The sequence below is a fragment of the Lagopus muta genome, chromosome 5 (genome assembly GCF_023343835.1).
Source record: "Lagopus muta isolate bLagMut1 chromosome 5, bLagMut1 primary, whole genome shotgun sequence".
In the NCBI taxonomy this organism is placed as follows: domain Eukaryota; kingdom Metazoa; phylum Chordata; class Aves; order Galliformes; family Phasianidae; genus Lagopus; species Lagopus muta.
In genome coordinates this window covers 62315258-62337052 of record NC_064437.1, presented here as the reverse complement: position 1 = coordinate 62337052, position 21795 = coordinate 62315258, and the positions used below count along the sequence as shown (strand labels likewise).

Here is a 21795-nt window from a genome sequence, read left to right as displayed (position 1 = left end):
GCAGAGTTATGGTTGCTGGTGAACTGCAAATTCTCCCTCCTGACTGGTGTGATTAAGATCTCATTTATGCTGTAGCCTAAGCATATTTCTTTTTTCTTTTGCCCTTGGATCACCTTTCCCATAAAACATTTTCCTCAGCTTGCAAAGATGTAGTTAGTAAGATTTTTTTTTTGAGTTTATAATATGTTCACTGCACCTGACGAGGGTTCAATAAATTCCAGTCCATTTTATTAACATGCAAACGGACATAAAATTGTATGGAGAAGCTTATGCAGCATTTGTATAATCCTGTGCTCTGGATCCATTAATGCATCTCAGATGGCTCTTTTAAGAAGTTTGAGAATTAATGTCAAGTACCCAAACCTTGGATTGATTGTGCGGGAGTGTCTCAGATCAATCTGTTCAGCCACTAACACCAAGTGAGTTTTAGGTCCCAGTTAGAGGAGGGCTGGAATATAAAAATAGATTTTTCTTTTAGCAGGGCATAGTAACTGGTCCCTCTGAGATGCGGGCAGATTGTCAGAATGGAGGAGCTTAGGGAGGAAGGACTGCTCAGAAGTACATGTGTATCACCTAGTATGTTTAATTGTACTGATGCTGTATAGTTTTTTCTAGCTACCCAGATGTTATAACTACCAGCATAACCTGCTGTCTGTTCTTTGTGCATTTTTTTCCAAGAGGTTGCTGCTTTCACCTCCGTTTTCTTACTGAGGCCCTTGTTTCCATCTCCTCTTTATGGGCAGTGTTGTTTGTTTGTTTGTTATGGAAGGATTTCTGTTTTCATGATTTCTCCTCTTGGAACCTCTATTCCATCCTCCATGAATGATATCCAAATCAGTCTTCCTTCAGTCTCCTCCCACCAACCTTTTTTCCTCGGTGAAATTATCTGCTCAGGTGCCATATTGCTGCCAGAACAGTTGACTGACAAAGTGGAGACTTCTTTCTTATTGCCAAATCCTCCCTTCCTTGTCCTCCCGCTCTCCAGCAATAGGGACTGTCCATGTCATGGTGTTGGACTAGATGATCTCCCCGATGAGAGAACTGCTGACCTTTTTCCCCAGTTCAATCTTGTATCCTCCTCTCTCCTTGCCATTATGTTGGTGCTGCAGAATGGAGGTGTTGGGGGAAGCGGGTGGCTGCTCTCACAGATGTCCACATGGGGACAGACAAAGGGTGTCAAAGTGATGGAACCATTCTACCCAAATCAAGTGACAAAACCCAAAATAAATGTTGACCTTCAGAGGCATACATTACGACTTCTTTTTTTTTTTTTTTTTTTTTTTTTTTTGGCATCTATTATTTTCCTTTTCAGGTTTTCTTAAGTTTACTACTTCATTTTTGGCTTTTGAAAATTGCTTTAAAATATTTCCTGTCTTCAGTTCTCAAACCAAAGTAATTCTTAGGATTCTTAGAAATACAAAATGTAAGTATTACCTGGAATATTGAAGCACATGTATCATCTGTCAGCTTTTGTATTTGATCATTTGTCTTCTCTAAACAGAGATTTGCTTTTGACCTGAAAAACTGGGTATTCCCAGTAAGGGATTTTATACACTCCAAAACCAGAAAGTCTAGAGGAACTACACCTTAACATGTGCTTTAATTATGACCATCCCTTGGAAGGCTGATCACTTGGTAGTGCATTTAAGTGTCTGCTCTGAGTTGTGCCGGCAATCACAGAATTGCTCAGGTTGGAAAAGACCTTAAAGATCAAGTCCAACCGCAACCTAACCATACTGCCCTAACAATGCCAAATATAAGCACAAACAACTCTGAACGCCTCTGGCCACTCTTTGGCTGTAAGCAACCATGGTGCTTATTAGAGGCACATGCCTTTTGCAGCATGGTCCTTCAGCCTGAATGTGGCACCCACAAGTGCTCGGAATGAGGAAACATCCACTTGAGGGGCTCCTGCACAACCTCACCTGCACTGAAGTGCTGGCATTTGAGAGGGTTTGCTGGGTCAAGGCTTTGTCTTGGATTTGCTGTGCTGATGGTACATTTCATTTAACTAACACATCTTGACGTTTTTTATTGAGCGGTATGTTTTCAAGATATATTTGACAAGAAATGCTGAAAGCATCTTGCTGACTTTTCTCTGTGTTACTGGTAGTTGCTCTTGTCCCAGAGCCATTAGGTACAGAAGCCGGAGATCCTGATGTGAGTTTTTGCTTACATCTGTATTTCAGCCCTTGATTTTACTGAATGCTTTCCTTGTGGCTTCTTTGGTTGGCTGTTGTTTGACCTTCTTCCCTATGGTCTTGAAAGCAGGCTGTTGCCTTTTCCCTGCCTCATCTTCTGACCTGAGTTCCTGCCTCATTTCAAGGAAGTTAATGTAAGGCTGTCGTGCACAGAGGGTGGGAATTTAACTTGTGTTACTGGCTGCTACCCAAAAAGAACAGATTAAAAGCTGTTACAGAGGTCAGTGACCAGATGAAGGAGAGACAGTGGTGTTAACTGTGGCTGCCACAACTATTTGATGTGGGCAGGAGTGTGGGTGAAAAAAAAAAAAAACAAACCAGCAACCCATTGTAGACCTGAAGCCAAGCACTTCCCAGGTTTAATATCGTGAGTACTGTAATTAACATCCTTAGCATGCAGGAGACATCTTTCAAATGCTAGTGTGAAATTGATGGTGATGAATTGTAGTTCTGCCATAACCTCAGTTGAAGGTGAACGTGAGTATTTCTCAGTTTGCTCTTCTGGTTGATGGTATATATGGCTTTGTTTCTTTAGGTTACACGGCGCGGATCCTTGAGAGCATCTCTGGGATGATGAAGCTTCCAGGAGCAGCGGCCTGGTTTGGAATCTGAGTGCTTTAAGACTATCTGGGAATTTCTACCCACATTTGCCTATTCCAGTGTAAATCAGAGGACAATGAATTCATTTCATTTTTTGCATATTGTCACACTACATAACAATTTTTCTTCTTTCCCGTTTTGTTCAATGGGTAAAACTTGAGCCAATGGTGCAGCTGATTCTCACTTTGCTGCGTTCCTCCTCCTGAGCCAAATTCCTGGAAACCACGTCTGCAGTACATCTATTTTTGAAGCTGGTGTTCTTTTTTCTGCATATGCCACACGTGGCTTTTGGAGTGCTAACTATTCTGGGTTGAACCTGCCCTTTTATGTTGAAGAGAATTCATAGAATCACTCGAGGAATTCAGTAATTTCAGTCTTTCAGAAAATGACTCATGCTTCAGAAATGTTTTTGTGGCTGTCCTTGGCTTTGTAATGCAGGAGTTTAACAGTATTAATATGAGGCATTGCATTAATTGTTGCATACACTTATTACCAAATGACTTGAACAGACAGTGTTTCAGATGTCGTGGCCATAGCCACAATAACCAGAAGTGTCCTGTTTGCAAAGGAGAGAACGGAATCCCTTTGTACGCTGATAGCAAGCAGATGAAGTTGCTTGCAGTTTTGGAAGTAAGGACTGATCACAGTGAAAGCTGGAATGGATTTTTCTGCTTGAAGAAGGGGAAGCTATGCAGCTTAATATTTGGGTTGGTTATAATGACTCTAGTGATGGCATCCTATGTACTGACTGGAGCCAAGCATGGCCTGTTGTTAATACCATCTCCCTTCCATTATGGAGCTTTTACTAGCAATCCAAGCTTAATGGACAATGAAAGCCTTACTGACATGAAAGATCATTACCAGCCTTCTAAAATTAATATTTCATATGTAAAGGATTATCCAAGCATTAAATTAATTATTGACACTATTACTTCAAAGATAGAGTTTATAATGAGACAGCGCCCTGGTTTAGAGGAGCTGAGGAAACAAGAGCCACATGTAAGTATGAATTAAAGCATCTGAAACTGCTGCGTGTTGGTTTGTTTCGAGGATTTGAGGTTGATCTTCTGAGATCAAAACAGTGCAGCTACTCTGATGTATGCATTGTGATTCACACCACCCGGAGCCTCCTGATCTACGCCTGTTGAAAAGCTGATATTACAGACCACATCCTTCTGAGTCACAGGCAAAATGGATGGGCTGTCTAAACGTTCTTGACACCTGAAACAGAAAATCAGGCAGTCTTCCGACGGCTGTACAATCTAATTGAATTGAGAACTTTGCCTCACTCAAAGTCATTCTGAGTTAGTCACATTTGCCAGCAACCTGAAATGATAAATAAGAAAGCAGCCTTTCTGTCGGCAGTATGCGTTCCTGAAAAAAATGGACATTGCAGACTTTGTGTAGTTCAGATTGGAAGTTAATCTGAGCATTACAACTTTGACTTGAAAAGTTAATTCCTGGGGTGGCAGTGAGGTGGGGAAGTATGGATTCTGGCCTTAAAATCAAAGCCTTTCCCATTGTATTCCCCTCCCACTCCAACTGTTTGTACTGGATTTGGTTCCAATGCCACTAGAAGAAAAAAGTTGTTTTTCTAAAAAAAAAAGCTAAGGAGTTATGTCCAAATATGTTTCTATTGTTTACTGTGCTATGTTAGAAAAATAGAGTTGCCATTTCCTTGCTGCCTGTACTGAAATTGTTGTTCTTTATGTTGCAGATGTTTTCAGTAATTCCTAATAAATTCCTTCCAAATAGCAAGAATCCTTGTTGGTATGAAGAGTACAGAGGAAACACAACCACAGACCCTTATACAACAAACTCCTATGCACTCTATTCAAAGCGTTTTCGAACCATATTCGATTACCTCAGGAAGGTGTTTTGGAACCACTTGTACCATTACAAGGACAAACACTACCGGCTGCGCTGTCTCCCCCATTTCTACATCATTGGGCAGCCCAAGTGTGGGACGACGGATCTGTACGACAGGCTTCGGCTGCACCCTGATGTTCGGTTCTCTGCCATCAAAGAGCCTCACTGGTGGACGAGGAAGCGCTTTGGTGAGTCAGCGTGCTTTGTAGTATTCAGGAGAGCTGCCTCTATGAAGCTTTGATGCTTCTTGTGTGTATCCGGGATTAATTTGCTGGATTTGTTGCGTACTGATTTACCTTGTTGTTTAAAAAAATATATATCCAGGTGACAAATGCTTTTGTTTGGTGATATTTTGGGTTAAACCTTTGGAGATGATGCATGTGAGGGAATGAAGGGTCTGGAGCACAAGTCTTATGAAGAGCAGAGATTGTTCAGTCTGGAGAAGAGGAGGCTCAGGGAAGACCTCATTGCACTCTACAGCTTCCTGAAGGGAGATTGTGGTGAGGAGGGTTTGGCCTCTTCTCCCAGCCATCAAACAGGACTCGAGGAAATGGCTGCAAGTTGCACCATGGAAGATTTAGATTAGATATAAGGAAAAGCTTTTTCTCTCAAAGAGTGGTCAGGCACAGGAAGGGGCTGCCCAGGGAGGTGGTGGAGTCACTGTTCCTGGTGGTGTTTGAGAGGAGTCTGGATGAGGTGCTTCAAGATATGGTTTAGTAGCTTAGTGGGTAGCATTGGTGATATTGGGATGGTTGGACTGGGTGATCTTGTAGGTTGTTTCCAGCCTTGTGATTCTATGACTTTACGTTTCATCTGGTTTGTTAGCAGTTTGGAAAATCTAAGAAAAAAAAAAAAAATTAAAATCCTGGATAAAACTGATGCTGTTTTGTAAAAGCAGGAAGAATAATAGATGGGTTGTGATAGGAGATTTAAAGAATAGCAATAACTGTTTTACTTTGCAATGTTTTTCTGTAAAGCCGTTTTTAAATGAATAGTGCTGGGTTGGTATTTGATACATGGATTTCTTCAGTCCTTCTGATTCAGTAAAGTACAGCTGGTTTTGGTAGCTGCTTTGCTAGACAGCTCTCTCCCACCGAGGAACCTGGACGTATTTCTAATGCTTTTCCTCCTGAGTGGTATCAATATTTCATGACATGACTCTTCATCTCTAGAGGCAGACAGCAGCTGAGGTTATGGCCTGCTGGAGCAAGGCACATCCATCTCTTGTGGTTGCTTCTTCAAAGGATGGCTGAGAGCCATGGGCCTGGCTGCATCATTTTATCCAACTGAAGTGTTTATGTCCTTCATGTTCTCTTTCCCCTGGGTGCCAGCACGGGTCAGTCTTGTGGTTAAAGACGAGATGAGACTCAGCAGCTCTAGTTTTAGTTCCTGGCTTTGTTTTGTGCTTAGTGCTTTCCTTAGTACTCAATTTATTCCACCCAGGAACACTCTGTGTCTTCCCACCCCAGGAGGTGGGGTCCAGCTGCTCGGAGCTGAGACACTGATATCAGAGTTCACAGGCTTTTCAGTGATATAACCATTTCCAGAAGGAAGATGCTGGTTATCTATGCTTCTATTATAGGAGTTTTGATCTTCACTGCTTGCTGGGGTGGGCTCAGCCATGGATCTGTGATTTCTAACCTATACACAAATGGCTTTGTTTTCTTCTCTGGATTTGTATTTTCTTTCTTGGCAAGTGCTGTGAGAAAGTGGTTCATTTCAAACTCTGAGTGGTAGCTCATATGTAGCATAGCACAGAAATAGCTCAGAAGCAGTGAGCTTGGCTTTCTTTGTTTTGAATACAACTAACCCTCTTCAAAGTATTTTAGACATTGTTATAAATTAAGAGCTAAAGCAAAATGATGAAAACAGTTTTGTTTTTGACGTAACTACCTCCAGTTCTGGAGATGCTGGAGGTACCAGTGTGCATGGGGCTACTTGAGAACTCAAGAGCCATCATGGTTACCAGGGAGCCTCATGGGAAGGAGCTCATTCTGCACAGGCAGAGGCTAGCTGAAGAGGAATTGATAAGAACTGCCTTCTGGACTGAGGGAGGAAAGTCAGATCAGTGAGGAAAGTGGATTTGAGAGTTGGATGCTGTGAGTGCCACACTGCTTCTCTGTGGGTCTGAAGGTGCAGGGTCCATCAGCAAAGCCATCTGTAGAAGTTTGTTCCTTCCATGAGAGTATCTTGTCCACGACGACTTTCTTTTCATAATTTTTTTTTTTAAGTTTTTAATTTTTTAAAGCTGAAGAATGAGGAAAGCTTGCAGAACCCAGGATCTGGTGGGAGGGAGATCAGTAGAACTGACCTGTTCATCCTTTCAGGCTGTCTGCCATTTGGGAAGACGAAATTTTTGTTTCCTTAGCAGTACTTTATCTGGTGGCTGCCATTTGGATGGGGAGGTGCATAAAACAAATAGTCTAAGCTGTGAAACTGAGTCAGCACCATTTAAAAGCCAGCTTGTGGGTATGACTCCTATGCTGCTGGCTATTAAGTCGTTTAGTTTCTAACACTTATCTGGAGAAGAAAGTCTCTTTGTTCCATGGCATTCTCTAATTCAGTGATTTTTACAAGACTGACTAATTTCAGCTAAAGCCAAATAACCCTCCTGGGAAGGTCTCATTTCACAAATCATCGCTTTCCTGTTCTGCTGGGATGGCTGATGCTTGGCAGGACTTTGTCCCAGCTTGACTGTCTCTCTTTCCTGGCCCTTAGCCACAGCTTCCACTCACAGGTGTGGGGTGACAATAAATGACGCTGTGCATGCAGGGAGAAGGCTGGTGTCATTGAATGTGCCCTGGAGTGTGAGGTGAGAGAGGAGAAGTAAGGTGCCAATGTGTAGCCTTGCTTTCCTTCTTCTGAAAGAGGAGCACATAAATGATTTCCCAGTTCTGATTTTGCTGAGTGCGGGTTGGTTTGCATAGTTGTCGTTAGAGTCTGATTTTAGTCTCAATACAGTAACTCTAGTGGGAGTCCGTATTACTCTGGTTTATACTGTTGTAAATGTAAGCAGAATCTGGTCTTCCATATTCATTCTTAAAGCTAAATTCAGAAGAAAATAAATACAAGCTATTCATGCAGGAGCTGTAAAACAGATTACTTAAGATATCTGCTATCATTGTGAATGTATGGCTTAATCGTATAGTATCTTGCATCTCTGCTACTTCATTATTGGCACTTCTGAGTGTTACACTTTATGGCTCTAATTTTGTGCTGCCGTTAGCTGGATCAGATCCAGAAATGTTAACGAGGCTGTCTTCATCTACCCAGCAGTTAATCTTGCACTGCTATATATGTTTATGTATATATTTAACTTCTTTCTTTTCACTGTTTCTAGGAATCATTCGTCTCAGGGATGGATTTCACGATCGCTACCCAGTGGAAGATTACCTTGATCTGTTTGACTTAGCAGCTCATCAAATTCAGGGTGTGCTGCAGAGCGAGGCAGCAAAAGAGCACAGCGAGATGAATAACATCATAATTGGTAGGGCAGATACAGCTTCTAAAATATTTGTATCTGTGGGTTCGTAGCATCTGGAATTGACTGGAGAGGGGCACTTTTAGATGTGACTGAATCACTGCATGGGGCTGCTGATAGTGGTTTCCTCTGCTGTGTGCGCATAGTGTGGAAGTTGTTACAAGATGCCCGAGAAAGCAGAGCATGCCTGATGAACATCAGCGTTTAATTATATAATACAATAAAAAGAGAACAAGGGAATTTCGTTAGTTTGTGTTTTGTTATTATTACAAAGGGTTTGCCTGTAGCTTCAGGTTCAAACGCTACAGTGGTATATGTTTCCCCCAGGCATAGCAAACAAATTATGCCATTTGTTTTTACAGTCCTATAGAAATCCTGAGCAACGCTTTCCATGATAGCAACACAACTCCAGTTGGTTCTTCTCAGGCTCCATCATAAGAGATGTGTAGGAAGGGGCCGCCCTTTTGTGTGCCATCATCCCTATGTAGCCTATGGTGGACTGAAATAAACTTAGTGAAACCCTTGAGCTGTCTTGTTACCAGCAGAGATAGCACAAGTTCCTAGCAGGAAAACATAGGGTCAAGCTGAGGCTATCTAAGAACTAAGAAGCACGGTACTGGATCCAATCAGAAGATAATTTTATGGCTCCAGTTGATATTAACTTAGCATTAGAAATGTAAAGGTCCAGTTCAGAAGTGCAATTGTGTTGCCCTGTGTGGAAGCTTGCAATCAGATCCAGGCTCCATGAAGTGTGCCTGGATTTGCTCTCCACAACACATGGTGGCCAATGCACTATTGTGCAACTGGATTATGGTGCCTGTGAGGAAAGTCAGCAGGTATTCTTAAGTTCTGGTTTTGCTTTCTGCTAGAAGCAGAAAACCAAAGGGAAGACGCTTTGGCCTCAAAACCAACCAGGGAAACTGGATGTTTCCACGAAAAGGCTGGTTTGTTGAAAAGAGACTTTTGAAGTAAGCTGAAGTCCTACAGAAATTGGGGTTTTTGCTTCCCTTCCTTCAAGGGAACACCCTCAGAATCTTCATCACATTCTGACGAAAGAATAATGAACCTGTTGTTGACTTGATGAAATGGTGACGTTGTCTTCCATTGCCCAGCCTTGGCTGCAGTCATGTCTGTGTGACACCACCTCAGCCTCTGTTGAAGTCTGCCATCTGAACTATCAAATATTTGGTGCTGAGCAAAACTCGTAGGACTAAGAAATATTGCCATCAAGGACATCTGCAGATTTTCCTCCTACTTACAGTAATATCTCCTGCCCTTTTATGGGTGAAGTGTTTATACTAATTATATTCCCTAATCTAATCAGCAATGTACATCTTTGATTACTTACCTCCTGTTGTAGCTTTTTCTGGAGCTCAATTGTGTTTCTTTTTCCTGTACTCTCATTTCTTGTTTCATTAAGGTTCTGTTCACCTTTCTTATTAAGTTTACAGCAAAAGTCTTGAATGATTATTCTCATTAAGTCATTTTTTTATTACCTTGGTTCAAAAAAAAAAAAAACCAACAAAACCAAAACACACAACCCACAGCAACACTGAAACAAGGCTAGCTTGTCAAACTCGAATTTGTGTGAATATCAGGTTTGCTTAGAATCCTCCTCTTTCTTATTTTGAGTGATTGGTAACAAAAATCTAATTAAAGCTGTGAGCATTTCAGTTGTTCATCATGCTACATGATTTTGAGAACTTCAGCTTTGTTGGATATTATTGGGTAATAATTGCATTTTTGCAAATAGAATGATGTCTGCTGAGAGATGAACCAGAGCGGACGGTGCTGCTCTAGCTTGAGGCATTCTGAGCAAGGCTTGTTTATCTGTGATCATTAATAGGATGAGTTCACAAGATTGTCTTTAGAAAACATAATATGATTATAATCCATTAGTGACCAAATACAGAAGTTATACATTTATTCTTTAGGCAGCTTATTAATTCATATTTTCTTTAAGTCCATAAGAAAAGATAATTTTTTTGGTTGCTCTGCAATAATGAGATGTAATTGCCAGCAGTGTTTAATTTATCTCATGTCTAGCATGGCTCACTCTTTGCAGATATTAAATCTGTATTATTACACAGTAGAGAATACTGCCAAATTACTAGGAGATGTTTTTTTTTTTTTTTTTTTTTTTTTTTTTTTTTTTTGTATCAGGAAACTAAAATTCTAAGAGTCAGGAGAGACCAGAATGATTTTATTTATTTATTTTTCCCCCCCTTTTTAATTCCTGATGGCCATCTTGTTTTGAGAAGAGTGGCCTTGTGGAACCCAAGCTCTCCAGGGCTGCATGCATTAGGGCAGCACCTTAATCTTCTGTTAATGCTTCAGCATTGTTTGGTGTCTCTAATAGTCCTTTGCTTCTGCCCCACTTGTGGATGCTGGTAGTGGCAGCTGATCCAGCTGAGATTATTTCTGTGGAGTGTTTTGGTCTGTGGCAAGAATAACATCCCATTTATGACTAAGTGCAATGACTTTATTTGGTTCTGCTAGCATCTGTGTATGCAGATGTGTTCAGCTTTGTTCACTCCGCATGAGCTAATTAGGGAAAATCCTATAGAGAGCATCAAATATGATCAGAAGTCTTTGGAGCAGTGGAGTATGAAGGAAGAAAAAAATAGAGAGGAAGAGACTGCGTTATAAGAGGATGTAGAGATGGTGGGGGTCTACAGTGCAGCCAGACACTTACTGTGCAGAATGCTTCCCATTGTAAGGAGCACCAAGCACAGGCTCTTAGTGAGGTTCTAGAATTCAATTATCAGCATGATTGAGGCAAGTGTTGCTTAGGAAGTGTTTTCAGCTCAGCCCTTGCTATTGGGGAGATGTCGTGGTGACTGCCCAAGGCCCTTCCATCCCTGCAGCACCTTTATTCTGTTGCTCTGGGCATGCCTCGTGTCCTTCTCTGCTGGCACAGGTACAGCTGTGCAATGCTTCTTGGCCTGGCCATCTCCTCTTGCCTTCTCTTGGGTCTTTTATGCTTCTGCTTCGCTCAGCATGAGATCTGGGCCGAGTGCATTTTAATTGACAAGTCAAAGCATGCTGGTGATCAGGCAGTGCCTTGGTTAATTAATTTAGAGCGGAAAAGCAGAGCTGTTGTGGACACCCAGCTTTAGCCAACAGACCTGATCTCCTCCCTTTGAAATGAGGCAAAGTGAACATGACAGAAGATTAATGTGTTTTCTAACGACTCCGAGACTTTACTAATGAATCACATTATGCTAAGCTGGTTTGGAACAAATACCTAATTCACTTTGTATTTTGGCAATCTTTTAAAGTCTTTATTGGACTTTCCCAAGAGATGAAAACAAGGAAAATCATGTGAAAGTCTACAGGTCTGCAACACTGTTATTTTTTTTCATCTCATTACCTTTGATTGAAGGGAAAAAAAAAAATAATGAAAAATCTCTTTAACAAGAATTAGCTTTCATTAAGCTTTCAAAGTCTGGAAGTTGCCAAAAGGTTTTTATATATGTTTTATTAACATATCCATGCCACGTGAATGCCAGTATGACTTCAAAAGAATGGGAAGGCTGAACCATTCAAAGCATCATACCAGATCATTTATTCTAGTTGGAGCATCACACACCTTGCTCTGGCGGGGATGCTGCTGTTTGTGCTTCTCCCTGTAGCACTGCTTTGAGAGTAAGTAGCTTAAGAATCTAAGAATGTAAGAATCTGGCACTTAACCATGTGTTAATCTTTAATACTTAACTTCTTTCATAAAGGGATGCTTCAAATTGCAGCAACTGAATTCAGTGCCAGTGCTTTTTTTCGTTCTGTATTTCCCATGTGCTCTCCAGCTTTCCTGTTTCTGTTCTAAGCAATACTGATCCACTGAAGTGCTGGTTTCCACTTCTTGCACTGGTTTGTTGCAAGCTGTAGCTTGCAGTGTTCTATCACTGGGGAGCAGCAGCCAGAGCAGTCTGCAAGAACCAGTAAAGTGTGCTGGAGTTTGCAGCTTTTAAATGGTTTATAACAGCGATCAGAATTCCACTCTGATACAAGAAATGAAATGACTTACCAGGAGAGATGCTTTCTATTTCCAGGGGAAGCCAGTGCCTCCACCATGTGGGACAACAACGCGTGGATTTTCTTCTACGACAACAGTAGCGAAGGAGAACCTCCCTTCTTAATCCAGGATTTTATCCATGCCTTCCAGCCAAATGCCAAACTTATCATCATGCTGAGAGATCCTGTTGAAAGGTGAGCAAGGGTTGTGTTGTAAAAGTATGTGAGAACATTTACATGCCTCGGTGTAAATAATCCTGTGAAGTGCTTCAGTTCATATTAAATAATAAGCTTGATGCCTTTGAGGACATACCACTGCAAATAAATAAGATTGCAAAGAGCTCCAGGATCAGCAAGTGATAAACTTCTTTAGTAATAAAATGCTTAGTGCACCACTCAAAGCTCACTTATGACGATGTTATCCTGCTGAACTAACAACTACCCAGGAGCTCCCCCTTGGCCTTTCCTGTCTTTGTGAAGGAAGGGCTCTATCTTTGCAAAAGTGTAAGCTGCTTTTAAATGGTTTTCCATAGTTTTGGCCACAAATGTCCTTTCCGTCTGCATTTTACTTCTCTCTCCGGTCTTCCTCCAGTCTTTTAGGGAACTTCTTTCTGCTGTGTCCTCTGCAGGAGGAGGAGGATAGATATTGGGGAGGGTGGAGGAGGCCTTTTCAGGTGCCTATTCAGGTAACTTGGGCCAGGTCACGGGGGTCCTTGTCCCTGGAGGTGTTCAAGAACTGTAGAGATGTGGTACTGAGGGACGTGGTCTGTGGGCATGGTGGGGGTGGGCTGGGCTTGGTGATCTTAGTGGTCTTTTCCAACCTATGACAGAGGCAAGCAGGATGCAGATGTCAGCAGGCACCTACACATGAGCTGCAGAGCTGTGCAAGTGCTTCCCATCTCCCATGGCAGCAAATACAGATCTCAGCTTTCAACTGCTTCTCCTGACCTCAGGATTGAGCAGATGATAATGCTATGCAGGAGAAGTAGTTGAAGTGGCTCCCTCATGTAAATTAGCAACAAATTCCCTGATTGCTTTAACCATCCTCCATAATGTGTGTGCCATCTATAATAAGGATGAGATGGAAAGTGAGCTTCACCTCCCTTATTGTCTTCACAATCAATTGGCTTCTTTTTGTTTACAATTCCTAGTGCCCTTGTTGGTGACAGCTCACCTGAATGGCAGAAGAGGCACCTGGGGGCAGTCATCTTGCAATATTTTGGAAGGTGAAGGAGCTGCACAGAGCCTGGTGCATGAGAGGCCCCCCCCCCAGAACGGGGGATGTTTGAAGAACCTCAAGGTTTGGGGCAGTGGGCATCTATATCCCATTGTAATGGATGGGTATAGAGGGTAATGACTTTAAGGATCTGGAACAGCTGAAATCCCAATCAGTGAAGGTTTTATTTCCAAGCAGATGTCCCCAGAATCAAAAACAGATGGGAAGAAATATAGAAAAACTCTCTCTCTGCAGAGAGAGAGAGAGCTTGTCTTCAATATTGTAGCTTTCCATAAGATGTCAGCAAGTCTTTAACAATCTGGGCTTATTTTAATGGATGACTAGAAATACTGAGCACTCCTATTAAGCCTTTCAAACAAGTGACATCCTGCCCATGCTGTATGTGATGCCTGCTTTGCCCCATATCTCTGTCCCAGCTCATAGTTGTAATCCTCAGGCATTGCTGGGCCTTGGTGTCCTCAGCACTGCATAGTCTGCATACTGTGCTTAGTACTGTCCCTCTGCTCTGAAACAGAGCCCTTCCATTTAAATACGTTTTTTTCCCCCTCCTTTTATTGCTCATGAAACAGGACTGATCCTTAACTTTTGTGGCAATTTTTCCAAAATATGAAGCAAACTGCCAGTAAGATATTTCAATATATTTTTTTTTTCAGGCAATCAGCATTAAATTAGTATCTGTAGGATATCACTGATGCAAACAGTCTGCTGAGGTGTTTCTCCAAGCAGTTCTCAAAGCACCATGATCAAACACAACATGCAGTGCATGGTATGGCAGAATAGTGTTAATTCTGTAAATGGAGAAACCTTTGGGAATTTTCTGCTTATAGCACAGAGAACAAAGGTGGGATGCAGTGGCTGGAGCTGTGCACTGCCTGTGCAGCTGGGTGTTCTGTGGGCTGATGCCAGGCAGCATCACCTAAGCACTGAGTTGGTATCTGCTGGTTAGGAAAGACTGGCAAAGGTCAGAATTGTCATCCTTAATAGTTGTGGCATTGGGTGCTACTGCTTCTTTTTTATAGTTTGCCGTAACTTGTATTTTAAAGGGTGCAAAAAATTAAACGAAAGCCAGTCTGCAACGTATGCATCTCTTTTCTTCCTTTTTAAGTGAACAGATAGTTTTCATTTATGTCACGTGGGAATTAAGATCCTGTTGTTGCAAAACACCAAAACAAATAAGTGCAAAGGGGGGCTATTCCTGTGCTTAAGTGCTTTGCTGGATTAGAGCCGAATCTTTCCAAATAAAGTGGTGGATTTTTTTTTTTAAAGCACCTGTGGCAATCTAGGGAAGTTTAAAAATAAATAAAGCTAGTGCAGTACAAAAGGCTGCCACAGCAATAAAGGGAGCCTGTGTGTTTTGAATGAGGCTGATAGGATCAATGGACTTGTGTTAAGGGGTGGTGCTGTGGAGTTGTGATATGCTGCAAACACAATGGGAAAGCAACTCCTTCTCAGGTGTTTCAAGGTTGACTAAATAAGAAAGAAAATGAAAATACAGTGTTCCACAGATGGTTCACTGCCTTAACATTGATGCCACGCTACAGCGTCTGCCTTGTCTCTTTTAACCAAGTGTTGTTGGAAGAGTTTAATCAGGTTCTTAAGGATTAACACACAAGTCAATCTGTTGTTTGGATCTGGGTTTTAGACAGTTTTCCATTCCACTTTCCCCCAAGGGACAAGATTTTAGGTGATCTTTTCTAAGCAATGTTAAACAACCATAAAACATGTGCTAAGAGTTATGCCATGAGGGGATACCTCCTGAGTTGCAGCTTAGAGGAATTCTGCTGCTGGTGGCTGACACAAGGCTCTGCTCCTGCCAAGAGATAGGGCCATGTCCTGCTGTCCTCAGAAATGGAGTGGGACTGGTAATTTGGGGGGAATTTTGAGAAGTTGATGTAGAAACTATTTGGGATTTGAGGTGGAGTAACTGCAATAACTGGAATTTTTCCTATTTTTGATTTTTGTTAGTACCAGTTTGGTAATTACAGAAAAATCACTGTTTCTAACTCATCCCATTCCTCTTTTGGTCTCATCTGTAAGCTTTTTCTGTCCATAGCAATGTAGAGCATGTGGTACAGAGGGGTACTAATATCACCTGAGATCAGTTCTACCATACATGTAAATTATGTATGTTCACTGGAACAGGCTGGCACTTGAGCATCCCCTGAGATGGGATGCCCACAGCACATTTGGATAACTTGCTCAAGGCCAAACTGGATGGGGCTCTGGACAGCCTCAGCTGTTGGATGGCAACCCTGTACAAAGCAGGCACTTGGAACTGAATGTTCTGTAACGTTCCCTCCGACCTAAGCCATTCTACATGACCAAAATGTTGCATTTAGAAGGAAATACTTGCTCATGCAATTTACTGGGGTGTGGATTTCATATGGTGCTGACCTTGCAATCAGGGATGAGGGTGAGCAGCTCCCTGGAGTAACTGCCATTCTGAGCCAAAACCCATCAAAATGAGTACAAAACGTGCTGTTGCTGCGCAGTGCAGGTGGGGCAGTGCTACTCACACGTGGCTCTTCTCTCAATTCATGCCACTGATTGCAATTGTTCTGTAAATAGATGGTCTTTCATTTCCTTTCTCATTTACTCGCGCATATTTCATTCGCAGATTGTACTCCGATTATCTGTACTTTGCAAGTGCTAATAAATCTGTGGAAGATTTTCATGAAAAAGTGGCGGAATCGCTGCAGCTGTTTGAGAATTGCATGCTGGATTACTCCCTGAGAGCCTGTGTCTACAACAACACCCTTAACAATGCCATGCCTGTACGTATTCCCAAAGCCATTGGATTCCTTGCTTGTGTAACAACACGCTGTATCGAGGTTATTAAAATGCCCAAACAACTATGCCTATAAGCATCAAGAAGTAAAACTCTCTTTTCATTTGTAAAGTGGATGACATAAATATACATGCAGGCATGTAAAAGCTGATGTATTGGCTCAGCTGTCTCACCAGTCTGTTCCCTGATGAACGCCAACAGCAATAATATGGTTGTTCTATTGTGCAGGCGTATGGAGAGCACATTTAGTGAAGATTGCAGTTTAATGTGTAAGCTTTTTGCAGAACTCTCAAAAAGTAGCTCTGGCAAGGATATTCGTGATATGAAATTGCCTCAAAATCAGAAAAAAAACTGTGTATTCTTTTTCAAGGAAAGGCTAGCAGTAACTAGATAAAAATTTCTTTTTAGAATTGTGGACATCCAAAAATGATGACAAGTACAGAAACTGCTGCCAGAAGATCAGAATGCTGAGCCTGTCGTACCAGAATTCACATGTTTAGTGTAGAACTGGCTTCAAATTTTGCTTGAGGGTGAGGAGAAAGGCTTTGTAGAATAATATGGAAGAGATTGGCTTGAAGTATCAAGTCTCACTAGTTTGCCATTCAATCCTGTTTTATTTGCTAAGACTTCAAAGGGCTTGGACGGAATACTGCTTTCTTTTGTCACCAGGGTGAAGCTATTGCCTCCTCCAGTCAATAAAATAACCATAAATAGCATACCACAGAGTTGTTTGCCAAACTGCTGTAGGAGCTGCAGGATATTCCTCTTCCTTACTTCAGCAGGTAGATGGGAGCTGCCAGGCTTGGATGGAAGCCTTCAGGACCTCACAGATATGAGCTGCTGCCAGGCAGCGTTATGATACTTCCTAGCCATCTGATTGCACAGATGTCTTCCAGTACAGGGAAAGAACCATTTTTTCTCTCTTCTTCTGAAGCACACTTCATTTGTTGTCTTAGGCAGCCCACAGAAAATGATATGAACACAGGCAGGTGTTTGTAATAAAACACAGATGCTAACGGTTCCTTGATGGACCTCAGCCTCTTCTTCAGCCAAGTTAATGGGCTCTTTTATGTGCATCGTTTGCTGCAGACGTAGGGATTATTTTCCCCTAAGAGCTCATTTGATTGCCAATTGTGACTTCTTGCTAATTGTTGTAACAGAAAAGTTTTGTTTTGCTACTGGTTAATATGTTCCTGAAAGAAGAGAGGCGAATGTCATAGATGTTGTCACTGTGAGTGATGGGTGCCAACGTGTACAGAAAGGGATGCTTGTTGGCTTGTCCTTGTGGAGAATCAGTGAAAAATACGTGAATTGGAAAAAGGCATGCAGGGCCACAGTGATCAAATAAAATGTGCAGATGCAGATGTTATGGGAGGGAGAGTGGCTTGGGAAACTAATGCCTTTTGATGTGCAGGGGGAAACACTGGGACTTAGGAAGGATGTAACGTTCTGGAAGGGTAATGGTGAAAAAGAAGTCAGTACAACATGCTACAGGATAGAAAATTAAGATTCTATAGCCAGGAAAACACATTATGATAATAATGACTTAGCAATAATTCAAAATATGGATTATTTTGCTGGAGTTCAGATGTCAGCCTAGGTTTCATGAGTCAATGTAAGAAACAGAAGAGACTTGTTATCTGCCTTCATCAGTTCCGTGGAAATGTGACTTGAAGTTAAGTATCTTTTATGAAAAGCACTTATGATTTGGGAATTGTGTTCCTCTCTCTTAAGCCTGAAGAGATTTAGAAAAATATTCATAAGCATAGCCAGAGGCTGGACTTCTAAGAATGTCAGACAACCCTTTTAATACTGCAACTTGTTATGTAAAACCAAGGCAGGGAGACAAAGACCAGTTAGGTCAGGACAAGCTTTCCCATCCATTCTTGTCCTCTCTGGTTTGCACAAATTGGTGCTTCTGCCATTTGGAGTGCATGGTCACGTCGTTTGTAAAATGATTTCTTCACCCTGAGACCATCTGCAAAGATTTCCGTAAGCTGCACTGAAAACAAGAGGAAGATTAAAACGTTTTCAGGTGCTATCTTCTCATGAGAAGACCTTCTAGAGATCAAGTCTGGGAGTTTTGCCCACAAGACACGGGCAAGTGTTGGTTTGTTACTGCTCAAAGTACTGCAAATGAATTCTTCTCCTGTTTTTCTTTCTGTGCTTACAGGTGAGGTTGCAGGTTGGGCTTTATGTTGTGTATCTTTTGGACTGGCTGACCGTTTTTGACAAAGATCAGATACTCGTTCTTCGCTTAGAGGACCACGCATCAAATGTGAAATACACCATGCACAAGGTGTTCCAGTTTCTGGATCTGGGTAGGTGTTCTCTGGCTGCTTGGAGATAAGTACACGCAAAATTGTTGTTGTCCTTCCTCTAGGTCACTTTTGCTTTATCCGCAGACAAAACTGAAATGTGTGAATCTGTCTTGAAGGATACATTAATGTTGTTGTCTTGAGTCAAATGAAATTCCCAAATTCCCATAGAACAGTTGGCATTAGGAGAACTTAAGGCTGCATTAAGAAAAAAAACCAAAACTTTGCACAGCATGGAGTGAGCTTACCAGAAAGAAGCCAGCCCTGCTTCTGAAGGCAGGCAGGGCTTGTTTGCCGTGGGCTTACATAGGTGCAAGAGCTATCTCATGCAGCTTAAATAACTTGAAGTGCTACTGGGTTGTGAATGCTGTTGCCAGCTAAAAATGATCCAGCATCTAAATCTGCATATGATGAAAGGTTGTGTTTTTAGCTGGGAAGAAGGGGGAAATCATGTTTTTGCTGCGTTGACTGAGATATCTGTTGCTAGTCCCTAGGCCAACTGTTGCCCAATGTTGATTTGATAGTAGCAAGAGGACAAAAATATGGCTGCAAAATAGTCTGGCTGGTCCAAACACTGGTCTAGATAATGAGAAAGTTTGAATGTAGCAGATTGAACAGATGAAGAGCTTGGCATCTTCTTGAGAATGGTTTATGTTGAAAAAGTCTATGGGTTCTTATCCTTCTGTCATACATATTCCAGGATTACATCTCAGCCCTTGACTATGTGTATATACAACCATAGCTGTGTGTCAGTTTGATCCCAGTGACAGCCTCAAAAACAACAACAAAGGGCCTTTCATGACACAAGTGAGTCTAATGGAGTTTGTACCAGATATTAGACAACTCACTTCATAAAAAGAAATAACAGCGTGTAAGAAGTTTGACTCTGCAACGGACGGGGATTTATGCTCAATGTCTTCGTTGTTTTCTGAAAACAGATCTTTTCCTTCAGAAGTGATTTATATTGCTGGTTTTAGAGATGATTAATTAATGTGAAAGAAAAAACGTATTATTTCCATATTTACTAAAAGTGATTTATTTTACTAATCTAAGCCTGCACTCAGTATTCTGAAACGTAGTCTCTGCTAACACAAATTCCATTTATCTTCCCTTGGCAAGCCTTCCAAGTTAGTCATCTGTCTTTTTTAGCAAGGGCATTGCTGGTGAAAGATATTAAGATAGTATTCTGCTTTACCACAGGACCTCTGAGTGAGAAACAAGAAGCTCTGATTACAAAAAGTCCTGCGTCAAACACCAGACGACCTGAAGACAGAAGCCTGGGACCAATGCTACCAACAACAAAGGGAATTTTAAGAGATTTCTACAGGCCTTTTAATACAAAACTGGCACAAGTTCTTTTTGATGATGCTTTTTTATGGAAGAGGACATGATCTGTAAATTTAGTGCCACAAATACAGTGCTTAAAGGAGTTTTTATTTTTTTAAATTCTATTTTTGTGCGTGGATATTTACATGTTTTTCCCATTCCAAAGAGATGCTGATTGAGGAGATGAGACTCCTTCAGTCAGCACGCTTCACGACAGCTATATCACATTTTTCTCGTGAGAATGTAAAGCATCTTGCTTATCAGTTTCTTGCAACTTCTTTTACCCCAGCAGAAGTATGGAGTGGAAATGCATTAGTACAAAGGTGATGTCTTACACTCTTGGCTGGGATGCTGAAGTGTAACCTTCTCTAAGATGCTGCAACACGGAGTTAGCATCATTTTCTTACAATTACACTTATAATCTCATTTTCAATATATGTAATTCATTCTTTTTTTTTTTTTTTTTTCAAACTATCAATGTCATTTAGTCATTAAATTTTTTTAATTGAATTCAGCCAAAATTTTGTTGTTTCTTGTTCACAGATGGTCTTCGCTCACACTAGGATTTCTGTATCTCCTTCATTCTGAAAGTAACCTTAATAGATAATCATATTTGCATACACTTCCAATGCTAATTTATATCTTTAGTAAATGGGCTTCCCTAACCACAGTTCTTGTGGCTGTCTTAAAAGAAATTTTCTATTCGCATAAGAGTGAATGAAATTTAAGTAACTGGCCGTCTTCAAAGTTTAGAGTAACAATTCCATTTGACTTTGTACTTTGTTTATATTAATACAAATATATATCATCTATTCATATCACACATTTTCCCAAGGAACAGCTGTTGGGCTTGATTTTTACATCCAGTGCTGGCTGTGGTGAGCTTTTGTGTAGGAACCAGAAGAAAACTTCATAAGTGATCTGAGCAGAACGCTCAGCACCGTGTGTCCTCATGGGAAAGTTATGTTAGCTGCTGAATCAGTTGCATGTTGTATCTTTCCCACTCCTGAAAAGGTGTATATTAACAGTTAAAAAGGGGCTGGAGTTAAGACTTGATGAAAAGCTATTTTAAAAACGAGAAACTTTGGATTCATTCTGATGTTTGGAATGGCTAAAATAAATAGTTTGGGTAAGTAGTTATGGATGACCAGAATTGTTTCAGAAATGCTTACAGATGGAGTTCTTAGAGAACTGAGGGTGGATTACTTTGTGTTCTCTGGGTTAGAATCAGCACGGTATGCTCAGGGAAGCTGAACTCTCATGGCCATGTATTTCTGTTTAGTTGTCAGCTGGACCCATGATCTGATGGACTTGATGATCTTCAAGGTCTTTTCCACCCGATTGATTCTATGATGCTCTGATATTACCTCACCAGCCCTAAAAGCTACTGAGTTTTATTGTTGTTTATAGTGTGTATGATTTGTTCACGAAATTAGTTTGTGCCATGCTGAGGCATGATGGTGAATTTCACTACTTGCCAGGGAGGTTCTGTCCCATTGCCTGTGTGTGCAGTCCAAATTAAAACATGCTGCATGGCCAAAATTTCTGCTCCAGGTTGGATCAGCCCCTGCACCCTTCACAGGTTCCCTGTATGAAAGTGGATGGTGATGGCCACGTGTTCCCAAGTGTGGGTAAGTCCAGCAGAGAGCTGTGCTCTGCATGTCACTGTGTTGTGTGTAGCCCCATAACGTGACAAGAAAGAGCCATAACTATCAACAATATGGCAGGAGTCTTGTAGTCCTTCCAAAAGTGAAGTTTCCAATGAGTTTGCTTTTGCATCACCTCTTCCCTTTCACGAGCTCCAGAAAATCACATAACACTTGATTTTCTCGAGTAGTGGTGGGTATTGGGCTGCACCGAGAGCATTGCTGACCTTCAGTGGCTTCACGCTGGACTCACAGCAGGCCCATCCCAAGGTCTTCCACTTCCCTTTACCCTTTCTCTCGACAGCTAGAGATGCG

General features: G+C 41.5%; 1 protein-coding gene across 2 annotated transcripts in view; it reads left to right on the top strand.

Moving 5' to 3' along the window:
• The window catches only part of CHST15 (carbohydrate sulfotransferase 15), a 45829-nt gene extending 24610 nt beyond the window's left edge, over positions 1-21219 (top strand). For both annotated transcript variants that reach the window (XM_048945039.1, XM_048945040.1), the window contains 7 exons: positions 2737-3800; positions 4519-4858; positions 8011-8157; positions 12204-12360; positions 16020-16176; positions 18364-18511; positions 19709-21219. In XM_048945039.1, coding sequence (XP_048800996.1) covers positions 3234-3800; positions 4519-4858; positions 8011-8157; positions 12204-12360; positions 16020-16176; positions 18364-18511; positions 19709-19899 — 1707 coding nt within the window. In that variant the 5' untranslated portion in view covers positions 2737-3233 and the 3' untranslated portion in view covers positions 19900-21219. The remainder of the gene's footprint in view (positions 1-2736; positions 3801-4518; positions 4859-8010; positions 8158-12203; positions 12361-16019; positions 16177-18363; positions 18512-19708) is intronic.
• Positions 21220-21795: the final 576 nt, after the last annotated feature.